General features: G+C 36.7%; 1 protein-coding gene across 1 annotated transcript; it reads right to left on the bottom strand.

Moving 5' to 3' along the window:
- Window positions 1-1,701: 1,701 nt before the first annotated feature.
- On the bottom strand, window positions 1,702-24,547 carry LOC121407922 (monocarboxylate transporter 13-like). The gene is made up of 4 exons (XM_041599166.1): window positions 23,143-24,547; window positions 6,064-6,207; window positions 4,168-5,229; window positions 1,702-3,779 (listed from the first exon to the last, which is right to left on the bottom strand). The coding sequence occupies exons 1-4, from the start codon at window positions 24,014-24,016 to the stop codon at window positions 3,655-3,657; spliced, it is 2,205 nt and encodes a 734-aa protein (XP_041455100.1). The 5' UTR covers window positions 24,017-24,547; the 3' UTR covers window positions 1,702-3,654.
- Window positions 24,548-26,055: the final 1,508 nt, after the last annotated feature.

The raw sequence follows: 26,055 nt of genomic DNA, 5'->3' as shown, positions 1-26,055 counted from the left end.
TTCTTTCTTTCTTTCTTTCTTTTCTTATTTTCTTTCTTTCTTTCTTCCTTCCTTCCTTCCTTTCTTTTTTTTTCTTTCTTTGCCTCCCTCCCTTTCTCTCCATCTATCATTAGATTTGGATATAGATTCGAATGAAAATACACACAAGGAGAGAATAAGATTTATTAGTATAAACAGTTCTACATTTTAATTTATACAATAATACATTCGAAATGATTTGTTCATTTCGTTTGTGAAATCTTGTGAATGATCAACATTAATACAGAGAAAGACACATAAAACTGCGACTATCCCGGTCGTAACTCCGGTCAAGGAGGTCCTAATCGTCAAATTCGTAAAAATTGAAATATTGTATAATTTAAACAATAAAAAACAAAAAGAAATAGTGAGTGAGTGACATCATCGACTCCCTCATTTGGATGTAACTTGCTCGTTCATATAACTATTTCGTTGAAAATAAGCGAAACTTTGAAATGTCATAACTTTCCTAATTTACATCCGATTTTGATGAAATTTTCAGCATTGTGCTCTTCTGATTTTTCTCTATTGATTCAAATCAACATTTTTCTGATATGGACTTGACCTTTAAAAGATACCCTTTGTAAGAGTTCTAGGTACTATAAAAAAAAATTTGCCACAACTTTTTAGGGGGATTCCCGATCAGTGTAATTTCCCGCCGAGCGTCTTTTCCTTCCAACCCTTAAATTTCCGCTTAGACAAAACGGGGGGGGGGGGGGGGCTGGTCATTAAAATCCCGCATGCGGTGAAACCTTCGTTTTGTAATCAAAACCTGTTCTATAGTTCAACGCCCCTCAAAGTTAAAATAATTACCCAAAGGAAAATTAAATGGGTTGTTTCTACGACAATACTGGCGGTGATAAAAACAGTGGAAATCCGAACTCAAACTCAATGAAAAAAAAAATAACCACAATATATGTCCAGTAATCCATTTTTTTTTTGGTGAAAGAACGGCATACTCCTTATCAAATCTAAAGCACCAGGAATGTGTAAATGTAAATGGCGAATATGCATATTCATCATAATACATATTATAAACAGTACATTGCTTTCTTTCGTCCATTACCTGAACAAAAAAGAAAGAAAAGAAACTAAATCTTGCTAGATACGTTAAAAATGAAATTACATTTATATAAAAAGACATAATATACATAGTCAGGACTACTTTCTTTCTTTCTTTCTTTTTTTCTTATTTTCTTTCTTTCTTTCTTTCTTTCTTCCTTCCTTCCTTTTTTTTTCTTTCTTTGCCTCCCTCCCTTTCTCTCCATCTATCATTAGATTTGGATATAGATTCGAATGAAAATACACACAAGGAGAGAATAAGATTTATTAGTATAAACAGTTCTACATTTTAATTTATACTATAATACATTCGAAATGATTTGTTCCTTCGTTTGTGAAATCTTGTGAATGATCAACATTAATACAGAGAAAGACACATAAAACTGCGACTCTCCCGGTCGTAACTCCGGTCAAGGAGGTCCTAATCGTCAAATTCGTAAAAATTGAAATATTGTATAATTTAAACAATAAAAAACAAAAGACATAGTGAGTGAGTGACATCATCGACTCTCTCATTTGGATGTAACTGGCTCGTTCATATAACTATTTCGTTGAAAATAAGCGAAACTTTGAAATGTCATAACTTTCCTAATTTACATCCGATTTTGATGAAATTTTCAGCATTGTGCTCTTCTGATTTTTCTCTATTGATTCAAATCAACATTTTTCTGATATGGACTTGACCTTTAAAAGATACCCTTTGTAAGAGTTCTAGGTACTATAAAAAAAAATTTGCCACAACTTTTTAGGGGGATTCCCGATCAGTGTAATTTCCCGCCGAGCGTCTTTTCCTTCCAACCCTTAAATTTCCGCTTAGACAAAACGGGGGGGGGGGGGGGGCTGGTCATTAAAATCCCGCATGCGGTGAAACCTTCGTTTTGTAATCAAAACCTGTTCTATAGTTCAACGCCCCTCAAAGTTAAAATAATTACCCAAAGGAAAACTAAATGGGTTGTTTCTACGACAATACTGGCGGTGATATAAACAGTGGAAATCCGAACTCAAACTCAATAAAAAAATAACCACAATATATGTCCAGTAATCCATTTTTTTTGGTGAAAGAACGGCATACTCCTTATCAAATCTAAAGCACCAGGAATGTGTAAATGTAAATGGCGAATATGCATATTCATCATAATACATATTATAAACAGTACAATGTTTTCGTCCATTACCTGAACAAAAAAAAGAAAAGAAACTAAATCTTGCTAGATACGTTAGAAATGAAATTACATTTATATAAAAAGACATAATTTACATAGTTATGACTACTTTAGACATATAAAAAGAATGAGATGCGGTTGCATAGTTAAGGGAGGGGAATCGCATCTAATAACAATGCTTGAAAATATTCAATAACGAATAACAGACAAAATTCTGCAGGATGCATATTTTCTCGGTAATGTTCTTATATTGAACGTACAAAGGCACCAAGAAAAGTGCCATGGTTTATCTGGAAAACTAGGTTCGTGTCATAAGCAGTATTATGAGCGACATATTTAGTGTAATTAATGTTAGGGATTAAATTGCTACTTTCGAACCATGACTTCTGCGTTTCAGCCATTTTCTTCTACTTTTTTTATAGATCAATCATGGAAATTGAAAAGTGACCGTTTCAAGAGCCAACCACTGAATATGACTTGTGTGTCGTTTTTTGAAATAGATACCGACTCTCAGTTTCAATTCAATTCGGTTTTTTTTACGGCAAACAGAAAAATAGTTCATTATCTGTTATGCGGGACCCATTGTTCATATGGAAAGAATTGGGTCACATGTGCCCCATCTCGTGTATATATGGGCCCATTGTACCAGGTGTGTATCATCTGGGCTGGAGATGGGCACTTCCAAGTGGGACCCAGATCGGCTAATATAAGGGAACCATCTGGGTTACAGCTGGGCCTATATGTACATGATGTACCAGATGAATATCATCTGGGCTGCAGGCAATTTCTAATGGGACTCATGCAGATGGGCAAAAATAAATATGTGGGACCCATCTGGATTATAACTGGGCCAATACTGGCTTAAACCTTGTGAAATATATCTGAGCAACAAAAGGATTGATACCAAATGGGAATACATATGGGTTATATAATTATGGGGGAAATATAAGTTATCCCTTATGGGATAAACATATCCGGAAAAACCTTTTACTTGACGTACATTTTTTTTGGTTTAATTTGCAGTTACATTATTTTGTGGCTGTTTATTAAAACAACAGTTTTTGTCGCTATGGTTAGCGAGGACTTTAAATCATTTTGGGGGTCTTTTGTGTAAAATGATAAAGAATCCGGTGTGTAAATCCTTGGCCTGAAACTAATGAGCGTAAGAAATAAGCAATGTGTAAGGTAAGCACTTTTGGTAATTAAGTAGGACAAAATATCTTGGACCTGTGACAAATTCCAAATAAAACTGGAACTTTCTTCCGCAATTATGCCTTAAATAACACGGTGAAGGCAGCATGGTAATAGATGGTTACAATATTGCTTGGTGCCTGTCTCGCATAAAATATCCTCCGAACAACCCCAATTGGCCTCTGTCGTCGTGTACAGTGTTGCATTGAAAAGGCGCCCTCTAGTGACCTCTCCTTACACGACGGATGACGAGAATGATGACGACAAAAGACGCAGCAACTAACGTAATGGCACCGGCGACGAAGAACGATAGCGTGTAACTACCAGATATATCACGTACAGCTCCTGCAACGAACAAAACATGGTGGTATTAATTGCTTGTATGCGATAATGGAGAGACAAAATTTTGTCGACATTGACAACAGGAAAAGAGTTCATTATAAATAGTAGTGCTTTGTTCCTGAATTTTCAACACCATGACTTTAAGCAAGGAAGGGGAGGGGTAAGAAAAACAGCGATACATTCCTATTAAGGGGTATGTGACAATACATTGTTAATATCTTTAATTTTTCTCTCTTCCTTTCTCTTTGGAGATTTCCCCCCTTTCTTTCATCGTTTACCCTATTCACTCCTCTGTTTCACTTCTTGATATACCACAGGGGTCGTCAAACTCGTCATCATCCCACACCCTATCCCGTCGTGCCCCTGAGTGTCCCCGCTATCCATAGCCTACCTATAAAGAACCCTCCTATGCATCCTGCAACACCCTCGATGAACATGAGCCACCCTGCAGCCTGAGTTCCAGCTCGTGGGTCAAGAGTTCGCTGCACCACAAGGTTTAGAGAGATGATGGTCCCTGTCCCGAGCCCAAACAATGCCGAACAGACGAGCCCTACCGCGTACTGCTCAAACACGGCAATCCCGAAAATGGCACCAGACATCAACAAGAACACGAGAAGGTACAACTGGAGAGGCGTCATCCAACGCTTGGAGATGATGATACCGTTTAGGAAAAGGCAAATGCACTGAGTGATGCCGGTAATTGATAAGAGCATGGCGCCCTGGAGGGACGTCAACCCCCTTTGAACCCCTGCCGCCACGATGTACTTCATCGTAGCAGTGTTTGCCAGGGACCACAGGCAAGCGACAACGAAGAGCAGTCCATGGGTGATGTTTGCTATGACAAAACTGACCGCCTTGTCCCGTATGCTTGGTCTCCTGCCTAAATGTCCATTCACATTCCCTTGTATTGGAATCGTAGTGATTTTTCCGTCCACGTAAACACTGCGCAAACCGACTTCGGGACACCCTGATGCATGGTGCGTTGGTTTGCTCTCTTTATCATCCAAACGGTGACTGATCTTAAGATCATCATCGGTCCTGAACGTTACACCCGTACATCCATTACTTGCGCCTTGAAGTTTATATTTCCCCTTGGACAAGGATGCAGTAACGTTCCCCTCCATATGCGTCCTGTCACTTGGTGTGCAACTTGATTTCGATACAAACGCCTTCGACTCTCCTATGTCATCAGAGGGCCTCCTCGGCTTCCTATTGCAAATATCGTCCTTCATCAGAGCACCTGTCACCATGGTATTCAGGGAGATGGCTGACAATATGAACAGCGCGCCCCTCCATCCGTAATGATCAATGAGAACTCTGATGATAGGAGGGAATGTGAACAAAGACACCGAGACCCCGGCCAGCGTCAACCCGTTAGCTATGGCGTAGAAAGTATGAAAGTTTCTTCGGACGGTAACCAGAGCTGCTACATAGATCATGGAACTTCCGGTTCCTGTCAAGTTCAGAAAGGATAGAAATCGAAATTATTGTTGTATACTATATTTTTAATACGAGTGAGAAACTGGTGCCGATGTACGAAATTTAAGTATAAAGTAAAAAAATAGATAAAAGGAAAAGCTGATGTTTTGCCTTGAAAAGTCAAAAGAACAATTCATACGAATATTTTACATTTACATAATCCAACAACAAGTTGATTAAAATAAAAGAGATAAAAAAATAACATCAAGGGATTCAACTAAATCGGATTATGATAATAAAATTTTTGCTTATTTTCCCCACAAAACAGTTATACACAGCGCAGGGATATGCAAATGAAATAGTTTATGATGTCACTCACTTAATACGGACTCATTTGTATTTCACTGTTTGAAATATACAATATTACAATTTCTGTGCAAGTTTTGGCCCTCAAAATAATTTTCAGTATATACACTGGTGCTAAAAAGTTAGCGAACCCCACCAGAAGATGAACATATTCAAATGTTCAATTTCTGCTATGATGTTTTAGATAATTGTGAGGTCAGATGATAAAATGTTACATTCAATGAAGTTTGTTTCTCCTGGCTCTCTGAACATTGTGGTGTTGTCTACATTCAACACTCGGCATGAAGGAGAGCATTTTCTGGTGGGACTCACTAACTTTTTAGCACCACTGTACACGTATATATATACATATACAGTGGTGTTAAAAAGTTAATGAGCCCCACCAGAAAATGCTCTCCGTCATGCTGAGTGTTGAAGGTAGACAACAACCCTACAACCCTGGGTGGAGGTGTGTGCGTGTGTGTGTGTGTGTGGGGGGGGTGAGGGTGTGTGTGAAATTTACCCGCAATGGCTGAGATGCCTAATCCGACGGTAATAATATTGGTTGCCAAAGACGCCATTAAGATTCCCACGCCATTGATCAGACCTCCCGACATCATTACAACACGAGGGCCAAGTTTCTTCGTAGCGAACGATGCAAAAGGACCTGGGTAATTAAATGAAAAACAACAAGACAAATATTTATTAATATACATATAAGGGTATCAAATTGCCAACTTCATCAAAAGTTTGTTTACTTATCAGCAGCCCACTATGTGGGAGCGGTATGATTGTGTTTCATATTATTTTGATGAAATAGGGTGGAGAAAACATACTTGAAAAAAAGTTTTTTTCTATTGATTTTTTTTAAATCTATTTCGCTTGTACCATAGCAATGGCGTAGTTAGTCACATTTCTTCTAAGACGGCCGCGCGGCGTGTCGAAAACAGCCGTTTAACGGCGCAGTCACATTTACCATATGACGGCTGTACGGCGAGACTATGTTTCCCGGCTATGTTTTAACATTTGTTGTACTACCTACAAGTGGTTTGAATAAAATTGAATGAAACGGCCGCATTCGACTCGCCTCAGGCCGCCGTCATGGCCGTAGGGGCAATGTGATGCAGCAGAAATAGTGGCGCCTTCACTACCACATACACTACGTAACATCATTCCACTGTCCAGTGGGTTTTCCAGTCTTGTTTTTGGGCCGTTTGACACACCATTTTGATTTGACACACATACGCACACACAACACACACAACTCCCACCAATTCCCAGACACACATATAAACAAGAACGACAGGGCCACGACAGAAGGTATTAATTAATGCGTTTGTTTTTAATTTATTTAACAGACCGCCCTTTCACACGGTAAAAAAATTCGTAATTTGAATGATGATTCCAGTGAAAAAAATAAGGCTACTGATGAATATTTAGCACGTGTGAAACCAAACGAACATGATTGGAATCACGAACGCCAATCACAGTCACGATTGAAATAGCAATCATCATTACAATGATGATTCAAGATTCACGTGTGAAAAGGCCTTTAGATCAGCTTGAATATCTTATTTTACATTCTATTATCCCTCAAGTTAATATCAGCTTAAAGGTCAAGTTCACCCCAGAAAAATCAAATTTTCACAAAACAGTTCTTGATTCAGTGATTTGCAAATGAGAGAGTCGATGATGTCACTCATTCACTATTTCTTTTGTTTTTTATTGTTTGAATTGTACAATATTTCAAATTTTTACGAATTTGACAATTAAACTTCCTTGCTTGAACCACAAAATGTTGAAATAATGGAATTCCACCTCTTCAGGGACCTTGTTTCACATCACAATGAGGGAAAGATCAAAATAAGGAAATAGGGAGTGGATGATGTCATCGGTCCCCTCATTTGCATACCGAATAGGATAATAATCCCTGTTATAATCATTTGGTAATATTAAAGTTTGAAAATTATGGTCAAAATCAGGAACACTTATCATTACAACTTTCATTATCATCTTCAGGAGCATTATTATTGCTCTTCTTATTGTTATAATTGTTATTATGATAACTATTTAGTGTTATCAATTGACCTTTCATTATCATAATCATCAATTGTAATTATGGTGACAACTATAATAGTGATAACAAAGTACGTGGCACTATCAGTACTGGCAATCACTGTCATTTAAACTCCACAACAATATATATTTTTTTTAATTTCAGAATAGACTATTGAAACTACAAATTAAAAAAAGCCTTGAAATGTCAAAAATCCTCAGGCCAAGGCTTGAAAGTGCAAGATCAAGGTTTTGAAACAGTATAGACCTTAAGGCGCCTTACGGCCAAGGCCTACCGTCAAGGCACTTCAACACTTGGACGCCAAAACAGCTTCATGGAGGTCATGCACTTTACGAGTAGAAGATCAATGTTTATACATGTACATCTGAAACAATCAATAGACTGGATGACCCTTCCGTCCTTTGTTATCGTGTCCAGCGGAAATTATCCGACAAAAACTGGAATGAATCAAAGGCCATACTGCTGGACAGGGTCTGCTCCAACAAATAGTCATTCTTAGACAATAGTCATACGCAGTTGCCCACCCCCTCGAAATTTCGTAAACTTAGATTTTATTTGGAAATTTTCGCAAAATCACCCAGGGTATGCACAGATTTTAAATTTCCTTTATGCCAAACCGCCACCCTCACCAGCTTGGTCACTTTGCTTCCTCGTTTTCGAGTAATTACGAAGAAAATTTTTAAGGGATATGCTCCATCGGGGGGGGGGGGGGGGTTCTGCGAATGGACATAATCTTGACGGTTGCCATAGTAAACAGACAGCTGCTCGTCAATCAATTTTGAAGAAGCCTAAGATATATGTCTAGTTTTCTGGTTGAAATATTTAAAAAAAATCCAGCTCTCACTTCGCGCTCGCGTCAATTGATTAGTTAGAAACCAATTTGTTCACCGTTACATAAAGTGCTCATAATATCCAGTTCTTATAGGCCGGAATATCAAAAATTTCAGCTCGCACTTCGTGCTCATGTGTAACGTTTCAGATATATCCATCCTGTTCATAGTTAAATGAAGTGCTTAGAATGTCCGGTTTTCAGGTCGGAATGTAAAAAATAAAAAAAATCAAAAATATATCATGAGAAACCAATTTGTTCACGGTTACAAAGAAAGTTAAACGAAGTGTATCCTAATCAAAAGTTATGTTTGCGCGAGCAAGCAGAGCACGCCAGCAGGCATGTGCTTTGCCTGCTGTGTAAAGTTACGCAAGCCCAATCTTAGTCAAACCAAAGACCTTATAATATATTACTAGACCGAAAGCTGCGCGCGCGTTCAACACAAAACAAATGAGATTAGGCTCCGCCTACCGCGATCATTTGAAGACAAAAATAAGCCCTCATTGACATTCATGAGCGTAAATATATTCATAATCCGGCCTTTTCATTGGCTAAGAGCGTCATTTATATGCGGTTTCCCCGATTCTTTGTCATCGATACTAGTGGTATCGTGTTACAGAATTAATTATTCATTTGCCTCATTACGTCATCTAATTTATTCATTCTGAAACTTTTCTTTCCACACATAAAATGGACCTACGAACACCACTGCACTCCGGTGAGTACGTATAAATTGATATAACCACATGAATTCAGTGGACTATTTACAGATTTCACACTGTATTTTGTGATCTTAGGTTATTTTTTTCTACCAAATTAGAGAGTTTGCTATCATTCTTCTGTTAAAGGAAAGCAGAATTTGGTCTTTGAAATTGAAGTTACCGGTAGATTGTCATCGTCGCCCAGTGCAGCCTGTATGTTGCTTCCAGTGTTGCGGTTATGCCGCTGTGTTAACCACATGTAATGTATTTTGTACGGGCTCCTAGCCGATTGGGCATCGAGAGAAATTCGGGCCGGTTTGGTTCACCTCCAATTAACAAGGACCAACCCACGATTGATTAAAACAAGAAGAATGAAGCTTCTTTTTGTACACTGTAACGTTAGATCTAGAGGCAGATCTGCATCTATCTTCAGTAGATCGAGACCCAGTCATGAATAAACTGACTGAAGTGGAGTGTGGATGAAGATATATTGACTGTCATTGTGTCGATCCTCACTTTCAGTTTCAGATATCAAATTTCAAATTTATTTTGCATAACTTCACTGTCTTCAGGCTTCTGCATTTAGCCCCCACCCATTTTAACTTACTGTTATTTATAAATATAGTTAGACTCTGTCTTAGAAATAACTAGACCAAAAGCTTCAGTCTCTCTATTTTGGTTGTTCCGCTGAACTGCGTTGGCTCACTCACGAATAGTATACCCAGTTGTTGTGTGTCCGGACGATCAATTTTAGAAAGTCATTTGGAAGAATTTACAAGAGAAGTTTCATCAATTTTTAGTGCAAAATGCTAGGAAATATTATAGAGAACAAAATAGAAGATGATTACTTCCATTGAATTCGTATTTTTAGTGTAATCCAAAGACGAAAAAGAAGGCTTCAAAAAATTAAAGTGTCCGGACACCCGACCCCCCCCCCTATCCTAAATGTTAGAAATTGTTGGATCTAGTGTTGCTTCTTATTATTTTAGACTTACTTTACTTTTCATCGATGTTTTCTAATTCTAGGTCAACCTAATTCAAATCTAGTCATCTAAATTATACTTTCCCAACCCGCGACATTACCCCCAGGGCTATGATCTAGGTCTGTAATTTAGGCCTAGGTCTGGGCCTAAACGACTCCATTTACATGTACGAGTATGCCTGTCAGTGGACCAAGGACTAGATCTAATCTTGGTCAATAATGGCAATGAAGTTTAAACTTTTAGCCAGGAATAAAAGTCGAGAGTCAAACATCAAATTCATATAGGCCTAGATCTCGGTTTAGAACCAAATCTTTACTTTCTAGGTCTAGATAGATCGAGAGTCCATCGTTACTATCTAAATCTAGACCTACGAGTAATTTAGATACGCGAATGCTGTTGCACAGCTCTGAGTCTTGGACTAGATCTATACTTTCTTACAAGTAGATCTAGACCTAGTGCATGAAATGAAATTTTGTTAAAGTCAAATGAATAAGATTCGGAAATAAAAAGATGCAGATGTTTCTTTTTTTTGGGGGGGGGGGCAGAAATGTGAAAAAAATTAGAGAAACCTAAAATTCAGAAAGCGAGGGACAGAAGTAACCAATATTACCTATGGCCGTTTTGTGCATTTTCTAAAATAAACTTGAAGGATGTCATGCAATTCTTGTTTTGATGAAGGTTTTCACATTTCAGCTCTTACCCAAATCCCTCCCCTATACATACATATCACTTCTTATTATTGTACTCTCTTTTCTTTCACAAACAGGTTGAGTTTGAAGAACAAGAAAAACAGGTTGAGTTTTAAGGAAAAGAAAAACAGTATAGAGGTCTACCTACTAAGTATATGGTTCAAGATGATGATCATAAGTGCATGCATCATTTTGCACATTCTCATCCAGGTATAAAAGTTAACCTAACCCATTCAAAATTACAGATACATTACATGCATTGAATGTTAACCATGTTTACATTAAATAAAAATAACCTGAGCCACAAAGAGGTAGGATCTGTACTGAATATACACTTCTTAAATATACAGGCGCTTGAGTCTAAAGTAGAACCAATGTCAAAAGTTATGTACCTTGGGCAAATTTATAAAATAAGGTCATGTCCTTGATCTACTAGTAATTAAAATTGCCTTTTTATTTCCTATTTGTATAAACAAAGCAATATTTATTTTTCACCATGGAAATTGTCAAACGACATCATCCTATTAGACAAAATGTAAAAAAATTGTAAATCTACAAATATGAAATATGAATATCACACTAAAGAATGTAGTTGTAGTTGTAGTTTGACAATTTCCATGGAGGTGATCGATGATGATGAATAATTGGTGAAGTAGGCCAAATAGAACAGTGACTGGAACACAAAGAGAAATACAAACTGCAGCAGTTATATGAGTGAGTGAGTTAGTGATTATTTTTGATAATGGAGGTTGTTCACATTTTGGGGGCAACAAATAGACCTGCCTTTGAAAAACCCATTTCAATTTTGTTTTTAGATTATAGTTAGTGTCGTTTTTAATTACAGATCAAACTATTATGTGCAACAAAACATATCAACTTTAATTCTGACTATTCATATAATTTACATATGTTAATTTATATATTCATATTTACAAGAAATCTCTGACATTTTTTCAAAGAGTACATGTAGTTAGAATGGAGAGTGGTATGTTAACTGCAGAGAACATGTTTAAGTGATATGCTTTATAGAAGTACAAGTTTATGATTAGTAGAAGTAAGATTTCCTACGTTATGTGTTGAAGAAACATATATATGCATAGTCTCACTTCTTAAAACATTTATGTTTGATAAATCATGACAATTTAATTGATTTTCTTTCTCTATTTTTTCAATCTGCAGGACTGGTGTAACAGACAGTGACAGATGTTTTCATTCAAGAAATCCAACAATTCAACATTGAAGACTTAGGAACCACGTGATGAAGATGGAAAAGGTTTTTTTCCAAGTCCAATTTAAAAAAAAATATTATCACAACCCAAATTCATGACGTATGAAATTTCTTAATGATTTTTATTGAAACTGGTTGCAAAAAGAGAAGCTATAAACATACAAATAGGAGTGGCGGATTGAAGTTGAAATTGGGGAGGGGGGGCACAGGGAAAATGCTGTTTTATGTGAAATTTTTAAAAAGTTGCGAGCGAGCAAAATTTTGACATTTTAAAAACAAATATCCAATTTTGTGATAGATTTCGACAAGATATTCAAAATGATATTTTTCACACTTTGCTTTCCTTTTTCTTTTTTTCTTTCTTGGTCGTGATTTTTTTTTTTTTGGGGGGGCAAGAGCATTGGCGGCCTAAGGCAAAAAATTTAGGGGGGGGTCCACCTGAATTTATCCACCTAAATCTTAGAAGGGACCACAAAAATTTACAGAAAATGTTGTTTTCTTGTTTCAAAGGGCACTTGTCATGGTGACCATAAAACAGATCCTTCTCAGGTGAAAGGGGCACAGAACAAGTTATTTAGGAGCACTTTTCTTGGGTAAAAGGGGGCAGTGATTTAAGAAAGGGCACTTTCAATAAGGCGAGGGGGCACTTTGTAACACTTGAAACGGGCCCTCAGATGGAAGGGCACAGAACACGTTTGGGGGGCATTTAGGGGTAAAAAAGAAGGAAGAGCACTAATTGGTATTACCTAAAACAGATTCTCATCAGGTGAAAGGGACACAGTACACGTTCGTGAGGTGACATTTTCTTGCATAAAAAGACACTTTTCAGTGCTTAAAAAAGTAGGGGGAATTGTGCCCCCCAGCATACAAAAACAAATTTCTTTTGGTTCAAAGTATTAACAACGCTTAAGATTTTTTTTCTAGATAATTAATAAAATTCACCACTAACCAGAGAATTCCTTCATGTCTTTCATTTGTGTTCATATAGTATTTGTACAGAGCTAAAATGAAAGGGATTTGGAATTGGCAAAATTCAAAATGAGACGGAGATCGAGAGAGGAAAAGAGTGATGAGAAGTGGGTCGAAAAGAGATGAGAAAGAAATGGAGGGGCACATAATTATGAAGAGATAATTTAGAGGGGGTGGTGAGAGAGCTGATGTTGGAAGTAGGAACAAAAGGGGTGGAAGAGAAATAAGACGAGATTTTTGGAAACCAGGAGACAGATAACAAGTGGGAAAATAAGAAGAAAATATATGAAAAGTTAAGTTGCAAAAGGGGCTAGGGCCACTCCAAGAAAATCATTTTTTATTCTCCCATATTGCAATATTCTTATGCGAAAATGAATTTTCATGATACCCTACCATTAGAAATTTAAAATTGGGAATAAAAGAAATCTACTTATCTTCATATTTTTTTAAGATATTATTTTCCAGAAAAATTATGTATGGACCTAACCCCTTTTGAAAAAAAGTGAATTTTCTTTTTTTAGTTCACCTTTTTATGGGAATTTCAACTTTTCTATGGTATCATCTTATAGAGCTACTAAAAATCAATTAAGACATAAAAATAAAATTCGATTAAAATTGGACCTAACCCCTTTTAAAAGTGAGCTCTTCATATGTAGGAGAAAGGCGGCACAAAAGAACATGAGTGGGAAAATGATTAAATGGAAAAAAAACAGAGTAAGAAATGCTGGAGAATAAAGGGGACAGGAAACATATTGAACATGATAAACTGGGGCCCGTTTCATCATGAGTTACAAGTATGGTAACTACAAATACCAATCATAATCAAGGTTATCACAATAATAGCGATGTTTAAATAGCTCAGTGTAATTCATTATGAAACGGACGCCAGAAGAAAGCAGGCACGGGGATCCATGAAGATTCCTCTTTTTTTTTACTTCTCGAAATTTGTAACAAGAAATGACTCTTTTAGTGGTGAAAGTTATTTTTTCAGTATTCATACTCAACCAGTGAAAATGAATACCATCATTGTAATAACCATGATTTGCCCCCCCCCCCACCTTTTTATTTAGAATCGCGACTTGGTCTACTCTTTTCATCTTCCCTTTAGAATTAGCATAGGCCTATAATAAGACGCAATACAAACATTGTTTTGTTTTTAAGTGATATCGCTTGTGATATCGATACTTTATAAAGCGCAACGTATCGTCTCAGAATTGCGCTTGCTTGATACACTGAATCATTCGCGTCACGAGCGCGTAACAAAATGAATACATTAATGAATTTTCCAAGTTGACCTTTGTCATTGCGCTGATGTGCGTATTGTCTAATCGCGTACAAAACCACAGTTGACGAGGGAGCAGCGTACGAAATTAATATTAATGAGGGCTTATTTTAGCTTCTAATGGATTAAACAAAATGGCGGTAGCTTCTGGGGCCTGAGTCAAACTATGGGCGAGCAAGCAGAGCACGCGAGCAGGCATGTGCTCGGAGTACCGGTACTGGTTTGTAAAGTTACGCAAGCCCGATGCTGAGCGGTCATGAGCAAAGTAAAATGACCGGTAATGATTTTGAGATCATGATGTGTCATCCACATCATTGTCTTATCCAGGGACATGTCATTTTGTTCAGGTATCAGTTTAATTATTCTCATTATACCTTTGAAACATCCCCGAAACCCTTGACTGTGGCGTACAGGGCGTAAAACTGTTCCAAAGGTCCAGTATGCAATTCTTACCAATGCCCTTGTTGATATCATTAATTCTTGAATTTGTAAAGCAAAACTCATAGAGGGCAACAAACATAACATTCCCATCACTATAGTGATATTACGGTTTCATGACTAATATACTTTAAACAAAAAATCGGCAGGGGCGATGTAGTGTACCGGCAGTAAAAAGAACTATGTGACTTTCGTGAATAGTGTAACCACATCGTGCACGTGATAACACAATGATTGAAAACCAATGATAACTGATCAGGAATAAAATCCAAGAAAACATTGGATGATTTAAGATCTTGTGTAATGCATTTAATATTTGTGTAATGTATAGTGTATAACGATATCCTGTTAATTAAAATGAGATCACCAAAATTTGAGACTATAAAATTCTTTTAGTCTCTTCATTAAAAACAATCATTATTGTTTGGTTGGGCTATTGATGCTTTTTACAATAATCTCTTCTGTGTTACTGGAAAATTTTAAGAAAATTAAGAGAATATAGTATATTATATACATTACCAATGTTCATCGATGATCAAAGGTGACTGTCAATCCATTGTTATCATATATACATTTTTGGGACCTTCGCCTTCCGCAAGAATACAGACGAAAAGGGGGTCCCCTGATAATTAAAAAAATAAGTTCTGATTTATAAAAATGCGTTAAAGGGTAATCCTTTCTAAATGACCTTATTCCAATAAATATAATGTTGTATGCACATTCATGTCTGAAGCGCTTCATTCTAAACGCGAAGCTGAGTCGAATCCAATTCGTTTTTTTTTTCAATCTGCATGGCAGTTTTTTATTCCCTTATCCATTCTACTAGATTAATGTCCTTATAGCATTTGATTGATTTTCTTTAGAAATTGATGTCATTTCTCATTGATTTAGCAAAAATGGCAACCTATGTTTCACATCTTTTTTTGATTTTCAATTGTTTAACGCGTTTTCTTCTTCAAATTATTCTTTTCGAAATGTTTAATTAAAAAGATTAATGAAAAAAAAAGCATACATTCAGGTACAACTCTGATAATCAACCTGTTTGCGCTGATGATGTAGAAGTGGAATGTTATTTTATAAAAAAAAAATAAGAAGAAGAAATAAAAAGACAATAAAAAATGTGCTTCATTTCGTTTACCACTAACCAAAGCTTTAAATATATATATATATATATATAAACTATTTTTTTTTTAATCTGGCAGTTTTCCCTAAGCCACTCTTCTAGATTAATGTCCTTAGGATTCTAGCATTTGATTGATTTTCTTTAGAAATTAATGTATATGATTTCATCTTTCATGAATTTAGAAAAAATGGCAATCTACGTTTCACATCTTTTTTTTTAATTTTCAATTGTTTAAAATGTTTTCTTCTTCAAATTATTCTTTTCGAAATGCTTAATTAAAAAACGTTAATGAAAAAAAAACAAATTCATGTATAACTCTGATAATCAACCTGTTTGCTCTGATGATGTAGACTGTTAGATGCAGTAGTGGAATGTGATTTAAAAAAATAATAATAACAAATAAAAAAAACAATAGAAAATGTGCTCCATTTCTTTTACCACGACTCACCAGTGTCTAGGGTTTCTTGACAGTAAAATAAAAAGAAAACATCTGGAAAGCAGCAAATGTAGACACCGGATACCTATTTCCTCAATTTGTTCTTGCTTGTTAGATTTTTGAAGTAAAAAAGTAGGCCTATCCTTCAAGTGTTTGGTTTTTACACCTTCAAAACAAATAAGTAACGCGACATGATATACTTTCCCCATGTTTTGAGATGCACGCACGTATTCATCTATATTTTGGGGGTCAACATTACATACATGATGTATATTTAAACCGCATACATTCGTAATAGGTTCGTATTTCCGAAGGTTTGTAATTCCGAAGATTCGTAATTCCAAAGGTTCGTTAATTCGAAAACGAAATAAGATTCGTAATTCCGAAGGTTCATTAATTCAAAAACGAAATGAGGTTCGTAATTCCGACGGTTCGTTAATCCGAAAACAAAATGAGGTTCGTAATTCCGAAGGTTCGTTAGTCCGAAAACTAAATGATTAACGAACCTTATTTCGTTTTCGGACTGACGAACCTTCTAAACAACGAACCTTATTTCGTTTTCGGATAAACGAACCTTCGGAACAACGAACCTTATTTCGTTTTCGGATTATCGAACCTTCGGAATAACGAACCTTCAGAATAACACCACAAATGTTCGGATTAACGAACCCTTTTACGTTTTCGGATTAACGAACATCGAGGTATAGGCAATTTACGTGTTTCGGAATTACGAAGTGTAACCATTTAAACAACCGATGGTGATATAGTCTTTGGCCCGTATTCTGAAGTTGGGTTCAATGTACACCATGGTCTAACTCTGTGCTAAATTTATGGAAAGCCAAAAATGTCATAATTTTCCTTACATTGTTAATTTCTCATGATTATTGTGCTCTTTTATAACTCGTGAATGATGAAAAATTATCAATTCCATTATCCTTCCGAAACAGTTAAGAATGATTTGAGAGAAAATGAGCTTGAGATTATACCGTTATAGATTTAGTGGCTATCCATAGTTAAACTACAACTTTGAACCTAAGCAAGGTTTCCACTTTGGCGAGTTGGAGTTGCGAGTCATACGCGAGCTGCGCGAGCTCTAACTCGCCATAGCTCGCACAAGCTCGCGTGAAATTTACATTTTTCCTGGAATTTGCTTCAGTGACAAAAGACTCAACATCGAGTTCACTACGCTCGCTGTACGAGTGAACCGAGCGCGAAACGAGTCAGGCCGAGCTTAGTATGAGTTGCGGTGACCTTTATACGACTTAAAGCGAGCTATGAACGAGATATCAAGATTTTGTTACGAGTGATAAGAGTTTCATACGACCAAAGGACGAGATATGCACATTTTTGGCACTCAAAGATGGATGCCGGCGGCGTTGGCGTCAACACCAAATCTTAACCGAAGGTTAAGTTTTTGAAATTAAATGGCATCATAACTTAGAAAGTATATGGACCTAGTTCATAAAACTTGACCATAAGGTTTATCAAGCATTACTGAACATCCTTCTTGAGTTTCAGGTCACAAGACCAAGGTCAGAGGTCATTTGCGGTCAATGAACTTAGACCATGTTTACTGAGGGAATCAACATCAAAATCTTAACCTAGTCTACGGTTCAGTTTTTGAAATGTCATCATAACTTAGAAAATATATGAACCTAGTTCATGAAACGTAGACATAATGTTATTAAAGAATATAAACATCCTGCTTGAGTTTCAAGTCACATGACTAAGGTCAAAGATCAATTAGGGTCAATGGACTTTGGCTAATTGGGGTATTTGTTAAATTAACATTATAACTTTGAACGTTTATGAATCTGATTCATGAAACTTGAACATAAGAGTAATCAGGTATCACTAAACATCCTGTGCGAATTTCAGGTCACATGTCCAAGGTTAAAGGTCAATGAACTTTAGTGATGTTCGTGTGATCTGTTGAATTACCATCATAACTTAGAAAGTTTATAGATCTGATTCATAAAACTTGGATATAAGAGTAATCAAGTATTACTGAACATCCTGTGAGAGTTTCAGGTCACACGACGAAGGTCAAAGGTCATTTAAGGTCAACGAACTTTGGCCATGTTGGGGGTATTTGTGGAATTACCATCATAACTTTGAAAGCTTATGGATATGATTCATCAACTTGGATATTAGAGTAGTCAAGTATCACCGAACATCTCATGCCAGTTTCAGGTCACATGACCAAAGTCAAAGGTCATTTAAGGTTATTGAACTTTGACCATTTTGGAGATTAATACTATATTGCTGTCATAACTTTCAAAGTTTAGATACAGTTTATAAAATGTGGATATAGGGTAATCAAGTATCACTGACAACTGAAGTCTTAGGTCACATGATAAAGGTCAAATGTCATTTATTGTCAGTGAACGTAGTATTGTATCATTGTATGAATGGTGTTTTGTGAATAATTATTTTATAGTAGTTTTCAAAGTCAGCACTGCTACTATATTGGATAGCGTGATGCAGGTTAGACTGCCAGAGGCGCTCCAGTTGGACCTTGTCTAGTTTGGTGTCTTGTTCTTTTACCTTGGCTCTGCTCGTCATTGAACTTTTCTTCCGTTTCAATTGTCTCTTCCTGCACTTCTTCTACCCTTGTTTGAATGTCATCTTCATTCGCTGTTTCCCTACCTGAATGGCCACAACTCTTGGATCTTTTGGATCGAGGTATAATTCTCTCCTTATCATGTTGTTTAAAGTTGTAATAATGCAGTGGTAACAGCCTTTTTAAAAGTAATTGTACATTGCGTGGGTCAGTTAAAATGTTCACTTTAAAATAAACTCCCTCCTCAGTTTTAATAAATATCAATTGTTATTAATATCAATGATTAGGTCATCTAATTTTCTTTAAAATGATACCCTACATGATATGATTATGGTTCACATGGAGGTGCAGTGCCTTGAAATGTGGGGCAAGGTCAAAATTCAAAATTAAGTTGCAAAGTGACACAATAATGAAAGTCACTGTTCCTTTTTCCGTGGTGATGAGTGAGTTTTTTAAGCGGTTTCTTTTGAGTTTGATCGGTAATCCCGCCTCGGCTTTAGTAAATATCAATGTTAAATTAATATCAATGAATAGTTCATTTAATTTTCTTTAAAATGATACTTTCCATGATGTGATTTTGGCTCACATGGAGGTGCAGTGCTTTGAACTGTGGGGCAAGGTCAAAATTCAAAATTTGCAAAATGACATAATATTGAAAGTCACTGTTCTTTTCATCCATGATGATGAGTGAGATTCTCAGCAATTGTTTTCATGCACCTTAACATCAACATTCAAATGGAATCAAACATACCTCTGCGCAAGCAAACACACAACAAACAAACATAAACCACAAGAAAACATTATGAAATGAAAAAGCAGGGCCAATTGATTTTCATCTGTATTGACACAGACAAAAGAATCATGTTCTGTATTGACCCTCCATGATTATTTCTGCTCGTTTTGCAGCTTTTTACTTCAAACTTCATCCAACACTTCAATTTTGCTCTTTTTTATGACATGATCATAACAAGCATGGGATCATAAAGGGAATCAAATGATCTTTTGAAAGATATCAAATATGCATTGTGTAAAATTTGGAGTCGGGAGAAATTAATGGCCAAACTCAGATTTCCAAACTTTTTTGCTCGTTTTGCAGCTTTTCAATTCAAACTTCATCCAACACTTTTGAATCCTGCTCTTTTCGTGATGACATGATCATAACAAGCATGGTATCATTGTAAAGAAAATCAAATGACCTTTTAAATGATGTTAAATATGCAATGTGTAAATTTTGGAGTTGGGAGAAATTAATGGCCAAACTCAGATTTCCAAACTTTTTTTAGGGGTTGATATGTGGGGAAAATATAGATCACTGGACATTTATCATCCGGTCGGCATGCCTCTGAGCCCTTGCCACGCACTCGGAATAAACTCATTCGAAACTCGCTGTAACTCGGGGTGCTCGATCTAAAGTCGCGCTAATCTCGTGGGCACCTCCACTTGACTCGTAAAACGATCGCAATGCTCGTATCTCGCTCTTGAAAACTCGGAACGCACTCGCGTATACTCAGATGTGGCGAGTTATTACGAGTTATTGTGAGTTTATCTCGAGCTTCTTACGAGTTATTACGAGTACTGCGAGTATACAACGAGTTTAGGTGAGTTCAGCACGAGTTACAGCGAGTTAGCAAAATTTTTGAACATGTTCAAAAATTTTGAAACTGCTCACGACTTCAAGGAGAGTTGTCCCGAGCTTGAACGAGCTCCGCCGAGTCATGCCGAGTTGTCGCGAGTTATCCCGAGTTTCATGGTGAGCTTTATGCGAGTTATCGCGAGTGCCTCATTTTGGCAACTCGCTAGAACTCGCCATAACTCGCGATGTTAACTCGCCAAAGTGGAAACCTTGCTTAAATCAAACCCGACTTCAGAATATGGGTCATTGTCTCACTTCATACATCGTAAATGTGATTTTCTCGGTAGGAAATATAAAGTTAAAAGTCACCTTTACACATGCAGAATAAAATAGATAAGAATCCATAATGTTCTTTATTTGATACGATAACTCTCTTACTCGCTATTTTCAAAATCTGAAATTGTAAAATAACAGGATTGGGGTTATATAATTTGGGATAGTTCCTGCCTTTGTCTTCTGTATATGTCATCGTGCATGCTATTCCAGATTATAAGTTCGTAACCCTTACAAGTAAATAGACAATTATCAGGAACCAAGGCTTAATCAGTTTGTTTATTCTAAGAAGGTGGATAAACAAAATTTCGAGTCACCCTAGGTCATGTAATGAGGGAAATATTCGGAAAATTGATATATATAGATGAATAAATAAAATGATTATGATGATGATGATAATAATAATAACAACACCAATAATAACAATATTAATATTATTATTACTATTATCATCATTATCAGTGTTGTTATCATTATTATGATTATTATGATGTTGTGGTAATGATTAAAAAGAGAACGAATTATTTACGCATACAGGGTATCCACGTCTGTTAGGAAACTATCGGGCCACTTTGTATGTTATGGTATATGTGTGTTATCCGTCAGTCCTAGAGCCACAACGAAGGATCCCAAGTTGGGGTCCTTATACAAACGAAACATGTTTGCAAAATGAATTATACAATTGTATCTTTTTATGAATATGAAAAAAATATTTACATCTTAATTGACATATTAATGTCAACGCGTTTTAATTGCTCTACGTTCTGCATTTTTTATGCCAATAAAATTCTGAATATTTCATGAAAATCTAATTTTGTTTTGTTGCTCTTTTACAATTTAAATGATAACTACAAGAACAAAATATAACGGGGACCTATTTAACTGATAAGTTTAAAGCAATTTCTTTGGGAAAGTACAGATTTTATTGTACAAATAGTTTAAAGATAATAAGCATGTATGCATGGTGACGCCACAAATGTTTAACATAATGGAGTTCTTAGGCAGGCAAATAATAATGATGCGAATCAAATCAGATTTTGGAAAATTAGCATTTATTGCTAATTATTTAATGGTATGAATGAAGTACAGCATCTCCTGAGAAAAGATTCCGCGTCATATGGTAGGTTTTGAAATCTTAAAAGCCCCCTATCATTCCGCAAATGATATTACGAGGAAAGCAAAAAATACTTGCTTGACCCCCCCCCCCCCCCATTCACCCGTGTTCCTCTGTTTGTACGATAACTAACAGCTGATCTTTGTAGGTTTGCATGGTGGAGTTTATATCGTGGGGAGAGTTTATGGTTCAGCATGTGTAGTATAAAGAAGGGAAATGAAATACAGACAGATAGATTGAAATGGAAAGACGAGAAAGGATGAACAGAGGAAATTAGAGGACTATTTTTTTTCTTGAAAGTGAGTGAAGTCCCCGGGGGGCGATTTCCATTCACGAGTGGATACCATGCGCGACTATGGAGTCTCGAAAGAGCACCCTAAACACGTAATTTCCATATTCTGAAAATGCACCCCTTAACAAGTATTGGCGTGTGAAACCCTACCCTTATCAAGTATTGGAAACAAAACGATACTCTTGGCAAATATTCCCTGAAATGAACCCCTAAACAAGTACAGGAATATTTTATTGTTACGGGTCCTTCGGTTGTCGGCTTTACCTTATTTTGTTTAGTACGACCCCACCTTCTACACCTCGCACAAATCAGACTCTAAGCACGAAGTGTTGGCGCAAAAAGGACATCCTGTATAAAACATTTTAATTTTGTTTTATCATCCCCGCAAATTTGACCCTAAATACGGAATTTTCCTAGCGAAATAGATACCCTTTTTTCATTATTTTAGTGTTTTTGACACCCTTATCACGTTACGTACGTTACGTGCGGTATCGTGAAAAAGACATCCTTTTTACGTGTTTTTTTGGTCGCGCATGGTATCCACTCGTCAATGTAAGTGCCCCCCCCCCCCCGGTGAAGTCCTGGAAAGGACTGTAAACCAGATGAAGTGAGCTGAATATGAGTATCAATGGATTGAGTAGTAGAAGGATGAAGACAATGGTGAAGAGAGGTTACTCGACGTTTCTTGCGGGTTGACAGTCATCCTGCCCGAAGCGTAGACTAACCTCTCTTCAATTCATCCTGCTACTTCTCAAACCATCGCTACTCAAGCCATATTCAGCTCATCTCATCTGGTTTACAGTCTTTTCAGGACTTTACTCACTTTCAAGAAAAGAATACCTCTAATTTCCTCTTTTTCATCCTTTCTCTTATGTCCATTTCACTTTTTCTGCCTGTATTTCCTTTCCCTTCTCCAAATTACACATGGTGAACCGTAAACCTTCTCCATTGTGATAGCTGACATTTACTTACAAGTGAGTCCAAAGAAGAATGCTTCTAGAGAGAACATCCAGCCCATGAAGGCAACACTGGAATCAAACTCCTCGAGGATATCATCGAGGAAAACAGCAAGACTCTTCAAGAGTCCTCCGGCAAGAATCTGGCTCAAGTGACACCAAAGGAGCAGCATCCACGGAGACTTTACAGCGTGCGATGATGGAGTGGGTCTCGACAAAGGTTTGTCGAGCACGGACAAATGGGTCAGCGAATCAGAGGGGGAATCGGTCAGAGAATCGGCACTTGAAGTAGAAGATTGATTCCAGGAAGTAGAATGGACGGATGATGTGACAGAGCAAGACGCTGGCAAATTTGAAGACGATGTTGGTAATCCATTTGAAGTGATTTCTTCTGATGTATATATTTGGTCCATCGTCATTTTTTCGAGTTTATTGTTACTACGCGAAGCGATATTGGAGTCCTCGCACACAATTTCTTCCCGGACGACACCCTCAAGATATGGAGAGGCTAAGTCTTGCCCGCTGTCGCCATCGCTATCTAAGCGTGGAAGCAACGAAAGGAAAAGATCCACGGTGTCTGATGAGGACTCACGCGCATACGACGTAGTTAAGCGATTGTTCGTCCGGACTTCGGGAGCTGTTAGGCTTTCACTTGAATCGGACACACTTAAACAATTATCGTTTGAGAGTTTCTCATCGCTGGCTGCAAGGTTCGACAACCGAGAAGAAAGAGACTCTGACGATTGCATTGAAGAAGCTGACGAAGACATAGAAGTTATATTATCATTACCGGCTCTACTTTTCCTTAACTGTACACTTCTGTGCTTCTCCCAATGTAGATGTTTGTCAAGCCCGGATTCACCCTCCTTGTCGACATTGGCAAAAGGCATCGTGATTGAAAGCGGAGCTGGTTTAGTGAGATCTTTAGGGCAATCAGTTCACATTTAGCTGTAAATGGGATGACAAAGAGACGGAAATACATCAGTCGATTTGATATTCATATTTACAAAGTGAAAGTTAACATGAACTTATCTGTGACATAACGATTCAATCAGCAGCATATACAGCAGTCCAAATTCCACTCTCAATACAGATAGCGATCTCAGCTGTTAATTGCACGAGGACGGCAATCCTTTGTGAGTTACGTGCTGAAATGACATAATGATATTTGGATATCCTCCTTAACCTTTCAAGTAGGAGATCGAGAGCTAAGAGATATCTTCTATGTGCTTCCTTGTATATCTTCTAAATAGGAGTTTATTAAATAATTACGACAATGAATACTTTAATGAGGAAAAGAACATTTGAACGAAATTTATGAGAAAAAATTGTCAATGACATCCATTCTGAAACAATTCAACACACCATTAAGTAATCAAGACTCCCAACAGTCGTTAATCCCTCAGAGCGGAGCAATAAAACAATACAAGGATCATGTTTCTTACAAACACAAAATAAACGCCTTCATTAAACTCTATACTGAATGACCAGGATTTTATTCTCCACGAAATAATGCTGCCGGTAGCGAGGAAGTCGATGTCAAGTGCTGTACTGAGTAAACCCTAATAAGCCGGTTACCCGACGTGATGATATCGAATCCATCCAAATTGTTTTTTCTGACCTCTGCTTGACAATGGTTGGACTTTGTCACTCGGCCTCTTAAAACAGACAACATGTTGATTTACCCTGGGAATTAACTCCTCAATTGTTGGCACATTTAATACAGTCCTCGATCTTTTAAAGGGGAATCCAGCTTGGTCATAAAATGTTGTGTTTGAAAGCTGAGAAAAATAATAAAACAGAATGGTGAAAGTTTGAAAGACATCGGACAAGCAATAAGAAAGTTATGGCTGCTTTAAAATTGAGAGACTAAGACTCTAGATTTCAAATTGGCAACTGGTTAAGTAGATTATGACCAGGGCAAGGACTACTTTCTCATAGGCCATTTACTTAAAGGACAAGTCCACCCCAACAAAAGGTTAAATTGAATAAAAAGATAAAAATCCAACAAGCATAACACTGAAAATATCATCAAAATCATATGTAAAATAAAAAAGTTATGATATTTTAAAGCTTCGCTTATTTTCACATCACAGTTACATACACATCCTGGTCGGTATGCAAATGAGGGGACTGATGAAATCCCTCCCTATTTCTTTTGTATTTCCTTGTATGAAATATTGTAATTTCCCCTTGTTGCCATGTGAAACAAAAATTTATTTATCTCTTAACATGTAAAAGAACCGTTGTTTTAACATTCGGGATTCAGTCAAGTTGATCATTATTGTTAAATAAAATAGATTAAAAGTAAATGAAACATAAATAAAAAAAATAAAAAAGCAAAAGGAAATAGAAAAATATATGCTTAAAAGAATAAACAATAATAAAATATTCAGAAATTAAAAAAAAAGTAGATTCAAGCTTGGGTATATATTCCGCAGGGACAGTCCTGCGGGGGGTGGACAGGATGATTTTTCAGTTTTGAACAAAGGGGAGAAATTGAAGAAAGGCAAGAGAGAAGCAATGTGTCAAACAGATAATCAATTTCGTCACCCTCATTACGAACTGTCCTTATAGGCCAAATTTCGGATTTTTTAAAACCGATTTTCAGAATTTGGTATTTTTCGAACGTACTGATGGTCACCCTCAATCTGTTAAAGTTTCAAAGTCTGAAAACGAGTGGTTACGTGATACCGGAATGACGTTATTGTGTCTTCAGTGCAAATATTGGGATTTCCTTTACCACGAATCGTCTTATCCTGTTACTATTATTATCATTATCATTACTGTTATTATTATTATCATTATCATATTATAATTGTTATTATTATTATTATTATTATTGTTATTATGATTGTTATTATTATTATTATCATTATCATCATATTTTTATATAAAAAAGTTTCACATCTGTATGCAAATTGTCATT

The sequence above is a fragment of the Lytechinus variegatus genome, chromosome 2 (assembly GCF_018143015.1).
Source record: "Lytechinus variegatus isolate NC3 chromosome 2, Lvar_3.0, whole genome shotgun sequence".
NCBI lineage: Eukaryota > Metazoa > Echinodermata > Echinoidea > Temnopleuroida > Toxopneustidae > Lytechinus > Lytechinus variegatus.
Note: the sequence above shows the minus strand (reverse complement) of the source record. Positions and strands in the feature narration are given on the sequence as shown.